Raw genomic sequence first — 21,130 nt, 5'->3', positions numbered from 1 at the left:
CTGAGCATCCTCGGGAGAGGCAGCGCAGGCGCAGGCGCGGCTCGGCGCCAGGGAGGGCAGCCCTCGGCGCCGTCGGCTTCGGTAGGCGCTCTCGAGCACGCGCGGAAACTAACCGCGCATGCTCAGTCGCGCAAGCTTTTTCCCAGCCGGGCCACCGCCTCCTCCGAGAGGTTGTTTTTTTCGTCGCGGCACCGGCTACCGGCGGGGCGATATGACGTCACAGCGGCGGGACGCACGCAGGCGGAACGGCGCTGCGCGGCGGCGAGTGTAAGTCGGGCGGCGGCGGGCCCGGCCGGCAAGATGGCGGCTGCCCTTCCAGCCGCCTCTCCAGGGCAACCAAGCCGGGCCTCCTCCTCTTCCTCCTGCGCCCGCCTCAGGCTCCCTCTCCCCCCCCCTCCTCTCGCTCGCAGCCCCTGCCTGCCCTCCCCCCCCACGTGGCTCCATTCGCACGGCCCCGTACACGCGTGTTCGTCTGCACGTGTGAAGGGGCCCAAGTGGGTGCCAGGAGCCCAGGATGCCCCCACTGAGGGACTGGCAGGCCCAAATGGGGTCCCTCGGGGGCCGAGGAGGACGTGCAAGGAGGCCCCCTGGTCGCTTGGATCGACTCCTTTCCATAAAGGGGCCCGAGTCTGCAGGGAGGGAGGGGGTTTACCTGTATTTTCCTGTGCTACCTTTCACAATGACTGTGGAGATTCTCCGTCCTCCAGGTCCTGGTTGTCCCAAAGGTGCTTTTTCAGGAGGCAACCGGACTCCCTTGTTCTTCTTTGAAGACGTTTCGCTTCTCCTCCAAGAAGCTTCTTCGGCTCTGACTGGAGGGTGGGGAATGGAGCTGTCCGAGCTGAAGAAGCTCCTTGGAGGAGAAGCGAAACGTCTTCAAAGAAGAACAAGGCAGTCCAGTTGCCTCCTGAAAAAGCGCCTTTGGGACTTTCACAGTGACGTTTCCTCCTAAAGCGGAATGGAAGGCAAGTTTTGAGCAATTAAAAATTGTGGGGATGTCGGGAGCAGGATCCAGTTGACCAGGGAATACTATAAACCTTCAGAAACGGCTATCTTTTAAGCCTTGGTCAAGGGTGGTAAGCCTGGAAATTCAACAGCTTGAGGTCCGGTTGATGAGTCCCGATGGCCAAAAGGCCTCTTTGCTCAAGGAATCGCATTTATCCTCCTCCACCCCGAGTCGCTGCTTCCCAAACTCGGCACGGGACCGGCTCTGCCCCGAGGGAGGTGTGTCTTAACTGCTGAAAGTTTTCACCCTGTGTAATGTTTTCTTTTCTTTTCCCCCCAAAGTGGCTGCACAGTTTATCAGGACTAAAAAGTCCCAATAACGGACATAACTTTACCCGGCATGGTACGAAGAGCGCTTCTCCTTTTTCTCCTAAAAAAAAACAACAACGGACATTGGTGTAGCCGCACTCTGAAAGTCTGTCCGCTTCTTGTGGTGGCATCACTGGGGCAGGATCGGCCATCCCGCTGCACGGCGCTCTCCCCCTTTAGCCAGCCTTGCTCTGCCGCCCCCGCCCCACTTTCCAGCTTCTCCCCGGCTCCTTGCATGCTTTTGGCCACAGCTGCTGGTCCCTTTCCCCAGCCTTCTGCCATCTTCCACAGCTCTCCCACGTAACGTCCCCGCATGGCTGTCTCTCTCTATGGCTGTGCCTCACCTGGTAGTTGGGAGGACATTGGGGGGAGGGCATTCCTAGAAGGTCATTTCTTTTTAAAATCTGCTCTAGGGAACCAGAAGCGTTTTGAAACCTTGATTGACTGGGAAGCCTGCCCTACAGGTACTCCTTGACCAATGACCACGACAGGGCACAAAATTTCTACTCCTAAGCAAGACAGTTGCTCAATGAGTTTTGCCCCATTTTACGACCTGTCTTGCCACAGTCGTTAAGAGAATCACTGTACAGGTAGTCCTTGACTTAATGACCACATTTCTGTCGCTAAACAAGACAGTTGTGAGTTTTTGCCCCATTTTACGACCTTTTTTGCCATGGTCGTTAAGCAAATCAGTTCAGTTGTTACACTTAGTAACATGATTTAGATTTAGATTTTATTAGATTTATATACCGCCCTTTCCCGAAGGACTCAGGGCGGTTTACAGGGCATTACATGGTTGTGAAGTGAATCCGGCTCCCCCCCCTTAACTTTGCTTGTTGAAAGGCTGCAAAAGGGGGTCACGTAACGCCAGAACCCAGCAACAGTCATAAGTATGACTCAGTTGCCAAAGCATCTGAATTTTGATCAGGTGACCCTGAGGATGCTTGCAATGGTCGTAAGTGTGGAAAAACGGTCCTAAGTCACTTTTCCCAGTGCCTTTATAAACTTTGGAACAGTCACTAACCGAACAGTTGTAAATTGAGGACTACCTGTACAGTGGTATTGATCTCATCCGTGGTTTAGTCCTCTTTGACTGAAGGAGAAATTATCAGAAGAAAGCAAAGCATGAAGCACTCTGCACCCTGAAGACGTTGGCCACACTTCAGTCCTTGTTCTTCCCTCTTGCAAGCTATTTGGGCCTCCTTTTCGGCCTGCCTTTTTTACGCAAAGGTCCTTCTCCTCCAGTGCAGAGTTTAAACCCCGATAAAAGAAAAAAATCCAGAGGTCAGGGTTGAATTGCACACTCCTTGGTCCTCGGAGATCTCCAGAGACGCCACAGACTGTAAACTGGGTTGTGCTGTATACTTTCCTAAGACCTAAATGTGTTTTTCTAGTGGTGAGGGATCTGGAATGCCCTTGCTCAAATGATATGCTCGATGCCCGCTTTGCAGTCGTCTTGGTGCTAGGCTGGGCCGCTTCCATTCAATTCTGCTTTTTAGCCTAGTCTACACAACTTCTTGATATGCCCTCAAAATTGGCGATTGCTTGTCCAACGTTCATGTTTTTGGCTCTTAGTCTATCTGGTTTTAAAAGGCTTGAAGTCTCGTGGCCCTTGAATTTAAAATAATCTTCTCTGACATTGTATGTCATCTTGTCATCTGATTGGAGGTGAGGTGGAAAAGATACTTCCAGCAGAGAGAGCTTCTGAGCTAAAGGGAAACAAAGGGTAGCATTACAACTTGGTTGCCACAGCAGTAGAAACATATATGGAAGTAAATAAACAAACGTGAATTGGCTGAAGGCAGCATTTGGTTTTGTTTTGGCACCAACAAAGAGCAAAGTTAAGCAAACTTAGGTTTTGGAAGGTGGAAAGGAAACGGTGGTAACCCCAAACAAATCAGCCACTCGTACATAGATTTGTTATTGCAAAGCCTCCTTTTGTTGCAGTTAAGAGTTTTGAAAATTTTTCTCATACTAATATAGAACAGTTATAGATTGTTACGTTTTAATAGAGGTTTTTTTTCACAATGTAAATAAAATTCAGTCTCAACAATGTACCGGCTTGCTGTATTCTATTACTACAAAATTCTGGAATAAACAAACGCTGGGTCTAGAATAAGGTAAATTCCGTTTGTAGAATGGAAAATCCGACTGAGGCCTAAAGTCATTGAAATGGCAAAATAAAAGCAAAATTAATATAATTGAAAAGAGGATGTTCTAAGATGGCGGTGCCTGGAATGGCTGCGGCTGCATTGGCTCTTGAAGGCGAATAGTTTTGGGAGGGATAGTAAGGGCTATAGGCCACATGATCAGGAAGATTTTAACGTGTTTGAGCAACATGGTGGAACTAAGGTAACATACGACCGACAATCTTTGCTGGCCTGGCAAGTTTCTAGTTGTTTTGGAACTGTTGGTGAGACCGTTAAAAGTCGTTGGCGCTGTTTGAATTTGTTCTACCAGCAGCAAGATCTGACTGCTGGCCCAGTGATGGATTGTATTGCAAATCAGGGCTGTTTCCAGAGGAGGCAGAGGAGGAGAGGACCTGGAGCTTATGGAGCGAAGGAACTGGATGAGGCTGTCAGCAGGCCCAGAGGAAGAGAGAGAGGCTTTTGGAGGAGTTGGTGGCGGCGGCAGCAGCATGCTCCAGGGGCGAAAAGAAGCAAGGCCTCTTTAAGGAAAAGGTGGAAGAGTCAGGATCAGAAAAAGGAAAGAAGGCAAGGTTGTCAGAATACAAGCTAACTTGAGGGCTAATCCACATGGAGCCCCATTTCCATCTGTCCTGTTTGCCATCGTTCACTCCCTAGAGACTAAAATGGACAACGTGAAATTTGAGCGGACCCCGAACAAGGAGTGTATATCGGAGGTGGTGACCCTTTGAGAGCTGTATGCAATGAAATTTCATTTTGATGTATGCCGATTGGTGTACATTCAAAGTGACAATAAAGTTATCATCATCATCATTCCACTCAGAATATCGTTAAGGATATTGTGTGCCTGCCACCATTGTAGTAAAGTGCTTTTTCCATGAGTTAAAAATTAAATTCCCAATGTCATTTCTGCACAGAAGTCAAATAATGTACTCAGTGGTAAAAATGACAGGACATTCACCTCTCCCTATGCATTGAAAGTTTTCTTCTAAAATCCTACTCTGCTGGAAAGGAAAATATTTTTTAAACTCATCTGGAATGAAAACAATGGCAAATTTATGTTATTCCACCATTAACTAGAAAAATAAATACAAGGCAATCTTTGGCATAATGTGGCTTCGAGATCCATCTGTTGTGGAATCTATTCCCAGGCCCCACCTGGTTCTTTGCCAAGAAGCAGAAGGGATCAAAGGGAAAGGTGTATTTTTCCTCTCCTTGTTAGAATGACAGCTTTCCCCGTGGGTTTGTGCTTTTAGTCTCGAGAATTTTGTGTCAGAGGAGATCACGCTAGTAGAAACTGCAGTTACTGTTAGGTTTCTGCAAAGTGTGCTTCTGGTGAAGGGTTACGAGTAGATGTTGTTAGCATTACTGGGTTTGGGACAACCACTAGATCAGACTGTCCGCCCTAGAGATGGACGCTTGAGTAGCCAGCTTCCTTGTCTAAGGCTGGCTAGCTATCTCCAACTTTGGAAGAGCTTAAAGTAGACTTAAGTAGACAGTTCCTTTGGCATTTAAAACTCCCATGCAGAGAATAGGCCATTGAATTGATGGACCACGTCCTATTATTTTGCTCCTTTTATAAAGATGCCTAATTATCAACCTCCTTCAGGATCCTTTTCCAGGCCATTTAGATAGATAGATAGATAGATAGATAGATAGATAGATAGATAGATAGATAGATAGATAGATGTTGCTGTTAGCTGCGAAGTCGTGTCTGACCCATTGCGACCCCATGGACAACGTTCCTCCAGGCCTTCCTGTCCTCTACCATCTTCTGGAGTCCATTTAAGCTCACGCCTCCTGCTTCAGTGACTCCATCCAGCCACCTCATTGTCTGTCGTCCCCTTGCCCTCAATTTTTCCCAGCATGAGGCTCTTCTCCAGTGAGTAGTCCTTCCTTCTCATTAGGTGGCCAAAGTATTTGAGTTTTAGCTTCAGGATCTGGCCTTCTAAAGAACAGTCAGGGTTGATCTCAGATAGATAGATAGATAGATATTACAATTGCTTCTATCTGACCAGTAGGATTGCGCGTCTTCTAAATGTGGCACAATTTTTGCTTTATTGTTTGTAGAACTCATCCATGGTTTGGATGTCCTGACTGTATAGATGGCCTACTTTGATTTGCATTAATGTTCATTCAGTTGTTTATTTGTGGGATTCATGCAGTGAAGTTTTGTCATTAAAATGACCAGGTGGTGGTGGATGTTGTTTTGTGGCTGCTTTTTATTCGGATACAGCGGAAATTATTTTAAAGAGGTTAATGGCCACTGCATGTGCAAGAGGAAAAAAGGAACGTGCTATTTCTGTTAAAAATGAAAGCAATACGCTAAATGTTTTCCAGAAGTTCCTGTGAAATTACTTTGGGTTTTCTGCGAGATAGTTCGCCAAGTCTTTTAAAATAACCATTCAGATGTGCTTGTCTCAACAAGGTCGGCTTCCGGTCCCCAATAATGCTAGCTTAAAAGTAATGTTGTGTCAGTCTGGTGGTGTCTGAAGGAATTATCTGCTCCCCAGCAAAGCAGAATAATTGAATTCACTGCATGGTGGACGCGAAAGGTTCAGAACCCTTTGCAAGCCGAGGGCTGCGTTGGAATTTTTGAACAATCCAAAACATAGGGAAGGTCACAAGCAACAGCCTTGTTTTGGGGTCATTTACACTTGAATTAATTTGGTGTAATTAGAATGCAGCTACCAAAAATAAAGAGTGGCAAATTTACAGGTTGCTGCCAAGGCTTCAGAGAGGTTCTGTGCCTTTGCTGTAAATGTTCTGTGACGCTCCGTGTCCCGGAAAGAAGTACTGTATGCCTGTTTCATCGCTTCTGTGTTAAAAATGCCTGTTTTTTTGTGTGTTACACAGCTATGACGACTTCATGGGTTCAGCCAAAAATGTGATCAGTGAATCTGTTGATGCAGAGGACAAATATAATTTGATGGTAAGTCCTTCATGACAGTCTTATCAGCCTCTTAATGTTTTGGTAGTTGGGTGACATGTAAAGGCTTTACTCCCCACTGTGACCATATACAGAGAGTCCTTGAGTTACAATCGTTTGTTTAGCAACCGTTCCAGGTTAACAACAGAAAATCCTCACAGTTACGACCATAGTAGCAGTCCCACAGTTAGGTGATGGAACTCCGAGTGTTTGGCAACTGGCATGCGCTTACGACCGTTGCAATGTCCCAAGGTTGTGCAATCACCGTTTGTGACTTTCCAAGCCGGCTTCCGAGTAAAGTCACTGGGTGCAGCCAGATTCGCTTAAGGACGGCATGATCCACTTAACAAGCGCAGTGTTTCAGTTAATGACCATGGCAAACATGGTTGTAAAAATCGGGCACAGCCCACTTAGCAGCCGCCTTGCTTATCAATGGAAATTTTGGTGCCTGTTGTGGTCCTAATCCGAGGACTACCTATAATAAGGCATTTGAAGAATTTGGTCCAGTGCAGTTATGATACTGAAACAGTGACATTTTCAAGAGATGTAGTAAAAAGTTGAAAATAATGTGTCTTGATCAGGGGGTCTTCAAACTTGGCCCTTTTATGACGTGTGGATTTCAAGTCCCAGAATTGAAACGTGCCTGGCTGAGGAATTCTGGGACTTGAAGTCCACACATCATAAAAGGGCCAAGTTTGAAGACCCTTGGCCTAGACCATTTCGTTGATGCCAAATAAGCGTGGAAATGCAGAATAGCAGATTTGGAAATAGCATTTTCCTCCGAAGATATGAAATTTGATGGAAATGCCTTTATCGTCACCTCTTTAAATAATATTGGGTTTTTTTCCGTAATCATGAAGAGCAATATGAATTATTGCCTCTGACAACTAAGCTTTTAAGTTTTACTTTTTCCCCTTGAGGACATCACAAACACATATACACACACACACATGCACCCGTAGGTATCTGAAAGTTGTCATCTACGCAGAGAGTTGATCTGTTCTGGATTTGCCTCCACGAAGACTGTGGTCTGCTGCTGCAAAGGCTTTAATGCATCTTTCAGAATCCGGCGCGCCACTTTGCCAGAGTTTTACAAACCACAGGACCTTGCACTGTTTACATTTGCCGGGCTTTTTTTTTCCTGAAAACTTCTTTTAAAAAGGACAGCCGCTTGCAGATCTGGGTCGTTTCACCCTAACGATGGGGAAACCGAGGCTTTTAGCCCTGAAGGTCTTGCACTTGAGGTTCACCAGCCAACAAGGAGCTGGTGGGGCAGCCACAAAGAAGAGGGGGTCAAAGCACCAGACGGCCGGACAAGAAGCAACGGATGGAAACTAACCAAGGAGAGAAGCAACCTGGAACTAAGGAGAAATTTCCCGACAGTGAGAACAATTAAGCAGTGGAACAACCTGCCTCCAGAAGCGGTGAATGCTCCAACACTGGAAGCTTTTAAGAAAAGATTGGACAGCCCTTTGTCTGAAATGGTATAGGGTTTCCTGCCTGAGCAGGGGGCTGGACTAAAAGACCTCCAAGGTCCCTTCCGACTCTATTATTCTGTATCTTGTAAGGAAAGCCTGGCCGCAAGTGGTTGAAAAAAATAAAAATGGTTGGATGCTCCATCCAAGATGCATTCTCTTTTGGGCGAGAGCAAACTCTTTCCGACTTTGCCGTGTGCCACATCCGGTCACGCCGAGAGGAGATGTAAGTTACCTGCTCCTGTGATCCCAGGAGCTGCTTGTAGCTCTGTTTGAGCGCAAAGGCAGGGCGTCGTTTTCAGTGATCAGTCTCAGGTTTCCACTCCTGGCTCCTTCAAGCCTCTTGAGGCAGAAGTGACCCAACCCTTTTAATTCAGGGGTGAGCAGCTATGTCCTCTTTTAAGACGGGTGGACTTCAGCTCACGGAATTGACGAAGTCGGGGGCAGTTCTCTGAAACTTTTGATCCCTTCTGCAGGCTTCTTTCCAACGCTCCAACAGTCACGACAAAGTCAGGAAAATTGTAGCCGAAGAGGGCCGTGCTGCAAGGAACCTGATTGCTTGGAGCGTGCCGCTGGAGAACAAGGAGGAGGATGGTATGTGCTTGACGTTTAACCAAATCAGCGTTTCTCAAAGTTGGCAGCTTTAAGATGGGTGGACTTCAACTCCCAGAATTCCCTTGTCAACCACTGTTGAACTCCGCCCATCTTAAAGCTGCCAAGTTTGAAAAACACCGTGCTAAATCACCTCAGCTAACTTTTGCGGTTACGGTTTGGGTTTGGTGCAGGGTAACCCTGAGTTCCGAGCCGTGATTAATGGCTTCAAGCCTTTGTGGCCTGTTCAACAAACCACAGTTAAAAGAAAGGACAGCACGGCACCTGTGAACCCTGGAAACAGCCTGGCGGAGATAGGGGCACGAATCTCCACTCTTCAGTCCTTAAAAAAAAAATCTTTCTATTAAGAAAAGTTCGTCTTTTTACAGGAAAACCGAAGTGGCAGGTGGGGGCAAAATCAAAGAGGATAAACCAAGGAACACACAAAATTAGCAAACAGGTTTGTGCTTTTTTATTTTGTATAACGTCCAAGCATCTGAAACGACGCTAATTTCTGAAAGCTGCAAATGGTTAAATAAATGCACTTAGTCACATTTTACATTTTCTTTAAAAAAATCATACCGCTAAAGCGTTACATTGCCCGTGCAGCTAACGAGGGGGTAGATTTTAAATGATCAGCCAAAAAGAAAGGGAGAAACAAATCCTTCAAAAGAGCATCCATATGTCCAGAGGGTCCTTTTACACCCTCTGGGGAAGAGGGAGACAGTGACACTAGCATTCTGAATTATCCTGGGAGTGAAAAAGGCCACCGTAACACAAACGCCCAATTGTTCCGCATCAGTAGTTGGACTGTACTAAATACAAAACGAAAGCCCCCCACGGTAAAATGATCACCATATTCCCCTAATGGACAGACGGTCTTGTAATAAGCAGGCCTGGCCAGCTGACAGGAGATTAATTTCCATACATTAAGACCATGCTAGTAGCCAGATCTTGAACAACCTGAAATAAGTTCTTAAATAATCTTAAATAATCAACTTGAAAGCCAAATGTCTCTGCACTTAAGCTCCATAAGTCCTGGTGTGCTTAAACAGGTTGGGATCGTGCGTTGTGTTGGTTTGATTAGGGCCTGTTGTTTAATTCGGGAGTGTCCAACCTTGGCAACTCTTTAAGACTTGTGAACTTCAACACAGCTGGCTGGGGAATTCTGGCAGCTGAAGTCCACGAATCTTAAAGTTGCCAAGGTTGGACACCCCTGAACTAAGCCAAGGAAGCTGGGTTTATACATCGTGCTAAACCATGATCGGATATGTTTGGTTGGATTGGGGTTAAGCCTCTGCTTGCAGTGATAACAAAGCTCTCAAGCCCATAGTTTTGCACGGAACTCCAGGATCCGTGGTTTGCTCGATTGAAATCAGGGTTTCTCTAAAGGCGGCCCCTTTAAATCATGTGGACTTCACCTCTCATGCACAGGGAATTCTGGGAGTTGCTCATGCCTCTCGAAGTGGCCAGCTTTGAAAAACACCAGTATACTCCAAGCACGTGCCCCATTCTGGGAGGTGGAATCCTCAGGTCTTAAAAGTTGCCACGTTTGAGAAACACAGAGGTGATCCATGAACCTTTACAAATCACGCTTAGTCGCTTAGTCTCAGGGGTGAACCTGAACAATTGAGATTTACGTTTTTTAAAAGTAAAGTTTGTTTAGCACACGGGTGTGCTTTTCGAATCTCCTTTGCAGGGCACAGCATCAGATTGCAAAATCACACCAGCCTCGGGGGAGAAGAGCTTCTATAAAAGCCCCACCAAGACACGGCAGCCACGGAAAGTGGACCTCCGTGCAAGATACTGGGCATTCCTTTTTGACAATCTAAGGCGTGCGGTGGACGAAATCTACGTCACTTGCGAATCAGATCAAAGTGTGGTAGAATGCAAAGTAAGGCTCTCTTGATTGGTCCGCAGGGGGGTGGGGGGGAATGGATGCTTGATCATCGTGGTTTGTCTTTGGATGCTCTCAGGACACCGTTTTGCTTTTAAAAAAAGTGTTTATTGAACTATTTTACACTGGTGCAACAATGCCTTCCTTCAGTTCTTTGGCACGAGTTCGGTTAAAAGTAAGAAACTTGAAAGGTAAGAGAAATGGTAATTACAGCTGCGCTGTTACTCAACCGGCAGATTTACAGGGTACTTGTTTAGCGACCACAATAGGGACTGGCAACTTGGCCACTAAGCAAAGCAGCTACTAAGTGAAAATGCAGTTGCGCTTATGACCTTACTTCAGCTTTGCTTTACCGACTTAACAAAAGTCACGACGCGAGAATTGGTTGCAGAATGACTTTTCCCATCATCATCATAACTGAACAGTTGTTCTGTGAGTCAGTCACTAAATGGGCACTGTCTGTCCTGTCCTTTAAGCTTTCATTATCTGGGTTTACGTAAAATATAGTGTGCTGTGGTGGCTTAATCATAATACACTTAGTAAGCCAAACCTCAGAAGCTGCAATGTGGTTTATCTGATGCTAGTTTAATATGCTGTGTCTTCTCAGCCACGGATTAAATCCATTACTGCTAAGCTTGTAAGCCGCCCTGAGTCTTCGGAGAAGGGCGGGATATAAATGGAATTAAAATAAATAAATAAATAAATTTAATGTGCCACTGGGGTAGTCCTGCACAGACGGACTCATTCTCTCCTTTGGAAATTAAAGAGGGTTTTTTTTTCTTTTTAATGAAAATTATGCCTTTTTCCTTGATTATTATTAATTACTTTTGAGTTGTGCTATTTCACTCTGACCATATTTTTGTATAGGATCAGCTACACGGGGTTCATCATGTTTAAAACATAGACATAATATCAACATCAGCCAAGTTCTGCTAAAACCAGTAACCTGAAAAGACCAGTGTTAAAAGTGCCAGGCAAAATAACGTAATACTCTATAAAAATGCATTAATTCTCCAGTGAGGAGGTTGCCTACTTGGGTCACGAAACATCTGCAAGGCAAACAACCCAGCTTAGAGACGTCACCTTTCAACCCTGAGCTACGAATATCGTCTTCTGTTAGTTCTCAACTCTGCGCACGTTCTTTTTCTGCGTCCGTGTGAGACGAACAGAGACTTGGGTCTCCTGGATGCACAAACTGATTGGGCAATCCAGGGGCTTCCCTCCTTCAATATTCCATTTTTCCTGTAGGGGGCACTGTTGAGTTTCTGCTGGGCTTCCTGCTCAGTGTCCTAATTCCCGCGTTGTTCCTCGCCTGCAGAGACCGTTCTCCTCCTTAACCGGTGGCGAGCCAGGGAGTTTGATTGATGGCCTGGTGTAAACAACATCTGGGTGGGTCTTAGTCATAAGTTAGTTCTCCTCATCTAACTTCTGATGGAAAACAGACACACGTCGTCCGTGGCCCATGGTAGCTGTGCTGCGTTTTCCTCCCAGCTCAGCGGGAAACTGCTTTTTCTTCCCAGGAACAATAGGTTGATTCTCTCAGGTGGCATTCTCTCAGTTAAGTGGAAGGTTACCAATGGCTAAATAAAGGCTGGGGAAAGTCAGGAAGATGGGTGGTCCTCGGCTTACAGCTGCAGCGGAGGCCAAAATGTACGTTGCTAAGTGAGAAATTTGCTAAGCGAGTTCTTACGACTTTTCTTGCCGCAGTGGTTAAATTAGTAACCTGGTTGCTAAGTGGATCTGGCTTTCCCCGTTGACTTTGCTTGGCAGAAGGTTGCAAAAGGGGATCACGTGACCCCGGTACACTGCGACCGTCATAAATGTGAGTCAGTTGTCAAGAATCTGAATGTCAATCCCGTGACCCTGGGGATGCTGCAGCGGTCACAAGTGTGAAAAATGGTCCTAAGTCACTTTTCCCGGTGCCGTTGTAACTTTGAACGGTCACTAAACGATCGGTTATAAGTCGAGAACTAGTTGTCAAAATTTAGAGACTGATGGTAGTTTTCCTCTTTTAACTGAGTTTTTTTTCCCCCCCTTCTCCCAGTTCTGGAAGCCGTAAACGTCTCTGCACAAAACAGGGTTTTCATTCTCTCATGAATATTTAGTTTTCAACTGCCACAAAAGACTGCCAAGTCAGCAGCAAGATTAGTGTACAAATGAAAATCCTAAGTGAATTTGGAAAACAAACAGTGTCTTGTGGCTTTCGAGCCGGCTGTCGTTTTAATACAATTTAATTCACATTAAAAAAGAAAGAAAAGAAACTCTGGCCAGGGTTTTCTCACTCAGGAAATTTCCCCAATGATTTTTTTTTAAAAAAAAAGAAGACTGGGTCTGATTGCCTTGCTGGGTAATTAGATTACGATTTTCTAAATATTTATGGCTGAACGAATTAGTACGTTATTTGTATGACATCTTTGCAGATCCAAGACCTCATCCAAAAATTGCATTGATTCCACTCATGTTATGCTGGGAAGGAAATATTATGCGGCCAAGACTTCTTCAAAACATTGAAACATGAAAACAGACCCTTGTTTCTGAAAAGAGTTGGAAAGGGGAGAGCGGCAGGATTGTCCAACCGTTACTTTGTTTACCAAAGTTAGGTTTTTAAAAAACCGTGTGGAATTCCTACAGCGCAAAGATGCATTTTGGAAACCTTCATCCTACCGGGATACACGGTTTTGGTGAGAATCTGTAACAGCTCCTGCGCAATCGTACCAATTTACTTTTAACCGTCGTTTTCAATAAAAAAAAATACTCTGCAGCTTTTAAAAGCAGTTGGTTAGTCAACCCGTGTCTGGAGGGAAAATACAATTAGACATACGTGCCGATCTTTACAACCGTTGTGTGGCTTTTAAATAATTTTCTTCCAGTGCAGACAGCAATCTTGTCCAAAATGATCTCCTGGTGATTGGCCCAAAGTCACCCAGCTGGCATTCATGCCTAAGGTAGGACTAGAACTCACCGTCTCCTGGTGATTGGCTCAAAGTCAGCTTTCACGTCTAAGGCAGGACTAGAACTCACCGTCTCCTGGTTTCTAGTCCAGAACCTTAATCACTACACCAGACTGCCTCGGTGTAAGATGCGGTGGGGAAACTGCAGCCTTCCAGATGTTGCTGGAACCTCAGCCGATAATGACAGATGCTGGGACTTGCAGTCCAGATGGGACTGAAGGACCGCTCAAATTCAACGCTGCCTTCTCACCACCGTTGCAATTTAGCAAAGCAGCTGATTATTTTTCAATTCCTCTGGCCTCCGCCGAGACCCCCGTTTGACTAAACGGGCATAATAAGATTGCCGAAAAAAGCTTTCTGACGACAGGCATCATTTCTAGTTTTTTCCTAGCATCTCAGCCCTCGCTCTCTCTCTCCCTCTCGGAGAATTGCGATAGGGAGGTACTTGACCTTGGAGACTCCTGGAGTCCTGTCTCAAGGGTGGGGACAATAGGAGCAAAGCAAGCTGCCCTCTAAAGGTTTGTGTGTGAGAAAGAGTGAGAGTGAGAGAGAGAGAGAGAGAGAGAGAGAGAGAGAGAGAGAGAGAGAGAGAGAGAGAGAAAAACCCCTTCCCAAGTGGTCCAGCATTTCCCCTGCTTCAGCAGCGGAGGTGACATCTGCCACGTCGGTGGGTAAAGAGGAGACCCATATCGACGGTCAGGGCTCCAGAGCCCCGTGTGTGAGGATTGTGTGTCATCTCCACAAAAGGGATGGCGCCAACTGTCCGGCGGGGTGCGCCGCTCACGAGCCTGAATTACAAACCAATCGAATCCGTCGCAGCCAATTGGCAAAGTAATTGGTAATTTTAGCTGGACATCCATACGCCGTTATCAGGATGCTGGCAACGAGGGGTTTTCAGAGGCACTTTTGTTTCGACAAAATGGGCCTCGTCGCTTCGGGGAGGAAGACGGGCCTCCTTGCGTCGGTGCGGGTGGGTGGGTGGGGAAGAGGCAGCTCCAGCCCCTCGTCTGAGTTGTCACGTAGGACTTGTGTTACGGCTGCCCGCTCTTTTCTGCGCTGACGCGTTGGGATAAGCCTTTTTTGCTGAAATAAGTTTCTTTCAGCCATTAAGTGTAATTTGGGGCGCGCTTGTCAGTCCTGGTTAGATAATTGCATCTTGCTCGGATGAGCTCGGCGCTAAGAAGCTGCACATTGTTAGGCAGGGATTTTTTTTTTAAAAAAAACTTTCTTTTTGCAGTTCCTTGCTCAGTTACATTTCGTTAGTTATACACCTGGGGCGATGAGCAACTTCTTTTGGGGTGCCTGGCCTTATTAAAATCTGCCCCCAAAGAGGCCTGCCCTTCTGAGGCCACCTCATTTAGACACACACACACACACCCTGCTTTGATGGCCAAACATAGCTTCCAAGGACCGCACCTGCAGAGCGTGTCCCGCATACCATCAAGCAAACAATATTAGCCCAGAGGTGAGGAAGCTAAGAGGAAACCCAATAGAACTCCTTCCGTCCTTGAAAGAGGCTGCGGGTTTATTCTCTGCATTGCTTGAGGACAAGAACTAGTGGTGGAAACGAGAGAGAGAGAGAGATCTAAATTCAAAATAAAGGAATTTTCTGACCAAGACAATCTTTAAGCGGTGGAACAGCCCAACCTTTGAAATTGTGACGGCTCCATCGTTCTCGATACTCCATTTTTTCTAGCAGCTGACAGAATGTGCTTGACTTGAACAAGTTGTGCAATCAAGAACTGGATAAGAGTTGTGCCACTTTGCACAGAGGGAGTTATCCCTACCGCCCTTGCCTCTAGGAGGATTGATTTATTCGTATTGTTGTTTCCCCCCCCCCCCCTGAGTTATTCCTTCCTTGATTTATTTTGTGGGTGGTTAAAGTGCTAAGCTCCTCTTTTGATAAAGTTTCTTCTTCTTTCTAGGAGGTGTTGATGATGTTAGACAACTATGTGCGGGATTTCAAAGCCTTGATAGACTGGATTCAGTTGCAGGAGAAGTTGGAGAAGGCCGATGCTCAAAGCAGGTAATTGGGAAAGATCTCTCTCTCTCTCTCTCTCTCTCTCTCTCTCCTTCCTTCCTTCCTTCCTTCCTTCCCTATCTCCCTCCCTCCCTCTCCTTCCTTCCTCCCTTCCTCCCTCCCTCCCTTTCTTTCTTTCTTTCTTTCTTTCTTTCTTTCTTTCTTTCTTTCTTTCTTTCTTTCCTCCCTCTCCTTCCCTTTCCTGCCTTCCTTCCTTCTCTCCCTCCTTTCCTTCCTTTCCTCCCTCCCTCCTTCCCTTTCCTCCCTCCCTCCCTCCCTTCCTTCCCTATCTCCCTCTCCTTCCTTCCTTCCTTTGTTCCTTCCTTTCTTTTTTCCTCCCTCCTTTCCTTCCTCCCTCCCTTCCTTTCTTTCCTCCCTCTCTCCTTCCCTTTCCTTCCTTCTCTCTCTCTCTCTCTCTCTCTCTCTTTCTTTCTTTTTCTTTCTTTCTTTCTTTCTTTCTTTCTTTCTTTCTTTCTTTCTTTCTTTCTTTCTTTCTTTCTTTCTTTCTTTCTTTCATCAAGTTCAAATATTTAGTGCTCCCTGGGTGTGGAAAGAAGAAAACAACGGGCAATGTCATCAGAGAAGTAAAAAGAGCAAGACAGCCTTGGGCTAACGGAGGATCCTCCAGGCTGTTGCTCTCAGCGGAAAGAACGCGACTTCTTTGCTGAGTTATTCTCCATCGTTTTCAGGCCAACTTCGCTAGCGTGGGAAGTCAAGAAGATGTCCCCGGGGCGTCATGTTATTCCCAGCACATCGACCGACAGAATCGGCGTGACATCCAATGCCCGAAGAAGTCTCAGTTTTGGGTATGCAAATCGAACAGCTTTTACTATTTCGGGGGTGAGACGGATGGGCTACAACCAGCCAAACGGAAGCAATCCCTGGGTTAGAACATGGTAAAATCGTTTTAACGGTTGGGGGATCCTGAGTTGTTGTTTTAATCCTTAGAGGACCTCCTGCGGCAGTGACCTCGAACCGGCTGAGTCCTTCTGGGGTCAGCTGGGCAGACAAGGTCAAAGCCAGCCACCCAGGAACAGCTCCCCGTCCGGAGGAGGCGGCAGCCAAGGGCCAGGGCCCCCCTGCAGCGCAGAAGCCGTCCCGCAGAACTGGCAAGTTTGTTTTTTTCCCCTGTCCGGCTCGGTCAGCATTGTTTTGGTACCCCCCATCCTTTCAAAGCAAGGCCCGCAATTAAATAGAGTCTGCATTTTAGAAAATCCTATCTAAAAGAGAAAACCTTGTGGTCATAGAAAGTACGAGGAAGGGGAGGGGGGGAATAAATAAATCTTTGCTTTTTTAAAACATCACCATCTAGGATCCCTAGTTTAAAAACAGCTCGGGAAGGTTTAAATTCCAGACTATGGGAAGCTTAGCAGTAGCCCCACTAGAGGCGTGTGTAGCTAATGTCTTTGAGACAAAGCCGATAGGTAGACCGGGTGTGTAGCAACTAAAGGGAGTAGAACTACGTTAAAAGCGATAATGGATAGCTTGTTTTTCCGAATATAGGTGAGCCCCTAATCCTGTCGTCGTTTCTTCTGCTCAAGATATGCCTTTCCTCGGAAGCACCTTGTATCGGAAGACTGGGGAGGTTTTTGCAGGGGTCAGCAATGCATCCCCCCTCCCTGTCGGAAATCAGCTTCCCTCGGTTCAACGGAAGAGTCCTGTGTGAATGCCTTGTGCCTCCTTCCCTGTCCAAGCCGTTCGCTTGAGCGATTCTATCCCAAGGGGGGGGAGGGGCCCCTTCCCACTTCTTTCCCCACACCCTCCCTGGCTTCTTGGGTTTTTTTTTAATCGGTGGGTCTGGCGTCTTTCCAAACTCATCGCCTTCCAGCGATGGAGCCTTTTATGGAGGGTTCCAGCCTCCTGGAAAGGTTGGGTGCCGTTTCCTCTGTGTTTTTCAAATGGATAATTCCTTTTTTTTTTTTTTTTTTTGAGATGGCCGGCACGGTAATCGCAGAGCGGAAGTATATGGAGCGTTGGGGGGGGAGGTTGATGTGACATGACGGTGGTTAGTAAATTGCTTAGCACATAAAGAGTCACCTAAATCCATTTGCTCGTTATTATGAAAGCTTGAGAAAGCTCTTTTTTATTTTGATACCCTCCCTCCCTCTCCTTTCCTCCCTCCCTCCCTCTCCTTCCTTCCTTCCTTCCTCCCTCCCTCTCCTTTCCTCCCTCCCTCTCCTTTCCTCCCTCCCTCTCCTTCCTTCCTCCCTCCCTCCCTCTCCTTTCCTCCCTCCCTCCTTCCTTCCTCCCTCTCCTTTCCTCTCTCCCTCTCCTTCCTTCCTTCCTTCCTCCCTTCCTCCCTCTCCCTCCCTCCCTCTCCTTTCCTCCCTCCCTCTCCTTCCTTCCTTCCTTCCTTCCTCCCTCTCTCTCCCTCCCTCTCCCTCCCTCCCTCTCCTTCCTTCCTCCCTCCCTCCCTCTCCCTCTCCGTCCTTTCTCCCTCCTTCCCTCTCTCCTTCCCTCCCTTCTTTTACTTCTTTCCTTCCTCCTTCCCTTCCCTCCCTCCCTTCCTTTACTTCCTTCTGTCCCCTCCCTCCCTCCCTCCCTGAATGGACGGAGGCTGTTTCAGTGAGAAGGGAAGAAGGCCCCCCCCACCCACTCGCAGGAGAATGGCGGCCTTTTAAATGGAGGGTTTAGTTGAAGGAACTCCCAGCTCAGCAGGTCTCCTGTGACTTGGTCCTGCCCTGTCACTAACAGGGTTACCGGGCAGTTCTTCCAGATGGACTCCTTTGAAAGGCAGAACCTCTAAATGGCTTTTAGGCAGGGTGGGGGCTCAGCCCAACAGATGGTTTGTCACTTCCATGTAACACAAGAGGAAGCAGAGGGCGGGGAGGTGCTTAGAGAATTGTCAAAATAATCCCGTGAAATATTCACGGACGCCTTGTTTTAGTGCCCACTGACCGCCCAGCTTTGTTTTTACTCCCTTGCCTAACAACGGCGAAGACAAAATGTGTCAAAAGGTTTTCTTCCCCAAACGCCATTTCCCCCTGCTAAGTTTCCCTTCTGATCCCTTGGCTGGCTTTTCAATGCAGAGCGGAGGGATGCCGAAGGCTGGGAGACGGTCCAGCGTGGGAGGCCGGTTCGGTCCAAATCTTCCGCTTCGGTACCCAAAGCCACGTCGTCTGCGGAATTATCCCAGGTGAAGGATGACAGTGACAAAGAAAACGTCATTCTTCGCCCGCCGGCCAACAAACAAAAGGGTTCCTTGACCGAGGGCGGCACGCCGAAAAATGCAGATCCCCTCTTGAAAGACCCTTGCCCTCAGAGTGAGCATCCCCTCGCCGAGAGGACTCAGGTGAGAGCGGCTGGTGGGCCGCGAGAAGGAGCGAAAAAAGAAAAGGGAGATTTGGAGGGAGAAAAATAAATCAATCAAAGGAGGGAATCGCCTCGAGCCATTTAAACAAGAGCTTGGATCGACTGAGTATCTCGCTGCCTTATCTGCCCCTCTGTCACACCTTAGTTCACAGGCCGGGTGTTTGAAGACCTCAAGGTCTGCGAGAAGATGGCTGGGCCTTTGCAACCCTCTCTCGAACTGCCGCTTGTGCGCATAGATGTCGAACGCAGCGCCGAGAGTCCACAGGGGGACGGCCACGTAACCTCCATCGCTCCGAAAAGCGGAGAAGCAGAAAATGTCAAGAGTGAAAGCGAAATGGATCCTGCGGATATTTCAAATGTAAACCTCTTCATCTACACCAATCTCTCTCTCTCTCTCTCATCTCTGTCTCTATCTGTATCAAGAGAGAGAGAGAAAGAGAATCACAAAACAAAAACGCCCGTCTGCTTGCAGTAAATTCCTTTCTTCCTCTTTCTCTTTTGCCTTCCTTCTTTCCCTCCCTCCCTCCCTCCTTCCCTCCCACATCTTCCTTTCCTTCCTTCCTCTTTCTCATCTTCCTTCCCTCCCTCCCTCCTTCCTTCCTTCCCTCCCTCCCTCCTATCTTCCTCTTTCTCATCTTCCTTCATTCTCTCTTTCCTTCCTTCTTTCCTTGCTCTTTCTCACCTTCCTTCCTTCCTTCCTTCCATGGGTGGAGGTTATCCAATTTCACTTGAATTATTTGTCTAATTCCTCTTCTCAGTGTTTTGTAACATAATCGATGGTCCCCTTCCTTTAGCCCACACTAATTCCCTTTACTTATCAGTGATAAATGACGTTCCTTATTCTAAGTCTTCTCAGCGTTCTGAGCTCTTGAGTCAGGCAGCAGGCAGGCAGTCTTCGATTTATGGCCGCCGTTCAGAATGCTCCTGAATTTCAAGGCATTGTTAAGTGACTTGAACCCCGATTGTATGACTTTTTAACTTTTGAAAACCTTTAACAACTCTTGCCCGTGGTTGTTAAGTGAATCGCTGCAGTCAAGCAGTGGTCCTTAAACGAATCCAGCTGCCCCCACTGCCAGTGCATGTCAGAAGCCGGCTGGGAAAGGAGGATCACGAGACGCAACGGTCGTAAGCGTAAGTCCCTTTTCTCGGCGCCGTTGTAACCTTAAACGGTCACCAAACAAGTGGTTATAAGTCGAGGACCACCTTTATCTTTCACTGAGTCGCCAAACGTAACATTCAGGCGGTAACAGTGATGCCTACCTGGGCAGGTGTTTGTCCGATGCCCCAGCCTGCTTTTCTGATCCCCGTTTCCCTTTTACAGTCCATGGCCGAGGTGCTCGCCAAGAAAGAGGAGATGGCGGATCGCTTGGAGAAAGCCAACGAGGAGGCCATTGCGAGCGCGATCGCCGAGGAGGAGCAGCTGACAAGGGAGATCGAGGCGGAGGAGAACACCGACATCAACCTGGAAACGGACAACGACAGCGACTTCTCTGTGAGTTTTCAGCTAGATGGGGGGGGGGGAAACTGACATTGATGGAACGGCTCTTTTTTCCAGCCCAGGTCGGACTTGGAAATACAAGGCTGGGCTTTTATATACTTCTTGACATTGAAGAATAGCCGGGCCCTCGCTCTGTAATCTCCGAGCCAGGAAAAATATACAAAAGTATTCTGAATTGTGAGGTTTCCTTCCCCCACCCCCCGAACTGTGTAGAAATTTAACTGCTTGTTTCCCAGTTAGAGAATTCTTGAGATTTGAAGGGAACCAGGAACTTTTGGGAGAAGAACAAGGAGCCTCAGAAACCGGAGATTGAGGACAAACCCTGGTTTGTTGTCAGAGAAAGATCAGCAGCAGACAGCCCTTTTGCCCAAATCCCTGCCTTTTAAAAGAGCCTTGGTGGAGCAGTGGGCTAATGCCTCCTTAAGTAACACCAGCTGCCTGCAATTAGTGCAGGTTCGAGTCCCACCAGGCTCAAGGTTGACTCAGCCTTCCATCCTTCCGAGGTAGGTAAAATGAGGACCCAGATTGTTGGGGGCAATTAAGCTGACTTTGTAATAATGCCGCTTGGGGTGTGTGTGAAAGCCCTAATAAGCAGGCATATACATAGAATGAAGGCTACTGCTAAGCTTGTAAGCCGCCCTGAGTCTTCGGAGAAGGGCGGGATATAAATGGAATTAAAATAAAAAAATAAAAAAATAAATAAAAGTAGGGCGTAATTGTGATTAATAAACAAGCCAGAACACAGGTTAAGATCCTCGCTAACAGGTAACCCTCAAACTTAGGACCATTTAACGACAGCTCGAAGTTACAACAGCCTCAGACAAAGTGACGTAACGACCTGCAAATCACACTTAAAACCCTCCCACCAGGTCAAGTGGTTGCAATTCACGCATTTGGCAACCAGCCAGGATTCACGGCTGGCCGCCGCATCCCGCAGTCACGGGATTGCAATCTGCCACCTTCTTTTTGCCAATTTCCCGCAAAAAAACAAAGGTCACC

At 47.2% G+C, this 21,130-nt stretch overlaps 1 protein-coding gene across 2 annotated transcripts in view; it reads left to right on the top strand.

Moving 5' to 3' along the window:
• The first annotated feature begins 140 nt into the window (after window positions 1-140).
• Window positions 141-21,130, top strand: part of SCAPER (S-phase cyclin A associated protein in the ER) — a 77,727-nt gene continuing 56,737 nt past the window's right edge. Inside the window, exons 1-12 of one of the 2 annotated variants that reach the window (XM_083371492.1) lie at window positions 148-267; window positions 1,285-1,345; window positions 6,315-6,390; window positions 8,339-8,456; window positions 8,843-8,913; window positions 10,153-10,347; window positions 15,227-15,327; window positions 16,011-16,127; window positions 16,270-16,430; window positions 18,351-18,613; window positions 18,779-18,991; window positions 19,955-20,125. In XM_083371492.1, coding sequence (XP_083227618.1) covers window positions 6,328-6,390; window positions 8,339-8,456; window positions 8,843-8,913; window positions 10,153-10,347; window positions 15,227-15,327; window positions 16,011-16,127; window positions 16,270-16,430; window positions 18,351-18,613; window positions 18,779-18,991; window positions 19,955-20,125 — 1,473 coding nt within the window. In that variant the 5' untranslated portion in view covers window positions 148-267; window positions 1,285-1,345; window positions 6,315-6,327. Of the gene's footprint in view, window positions 268-1,284; window positions 1,346-6,314; window positions 6,391-8,338; window positions 8,457-8,842; window positions 8,914-10,152; window positions 10,348-15,226; window positions 15,328-16,010; window positions 16,128-16,269; window positions 16,431-18,350; window positions 18,614-18,778; window positions 18,992-19,954; window positions 20,126-21,130 lie in introns of both variants that reach the window. The other variant, XM_083371491.1, reaches the window with a different exon arrangement.

The sequence above is a fragment of the Vipera ursinii genome, assembly GCF_947247035.1.
Source record: "Vipera ursinii genome assembly, chromosome: 11".
Taxonomy (NCBI): Eukaryota; Metazoa; Chordata; class Lepidosauria; order Squamata; family Viperidae; genus Vipera; species Vipera ursinii.
The sequence above is the reverse complement of the archived record's forward strand: the minus strand, read 5'-3'. Positions and strand labels throughout refer to the sequence as shown.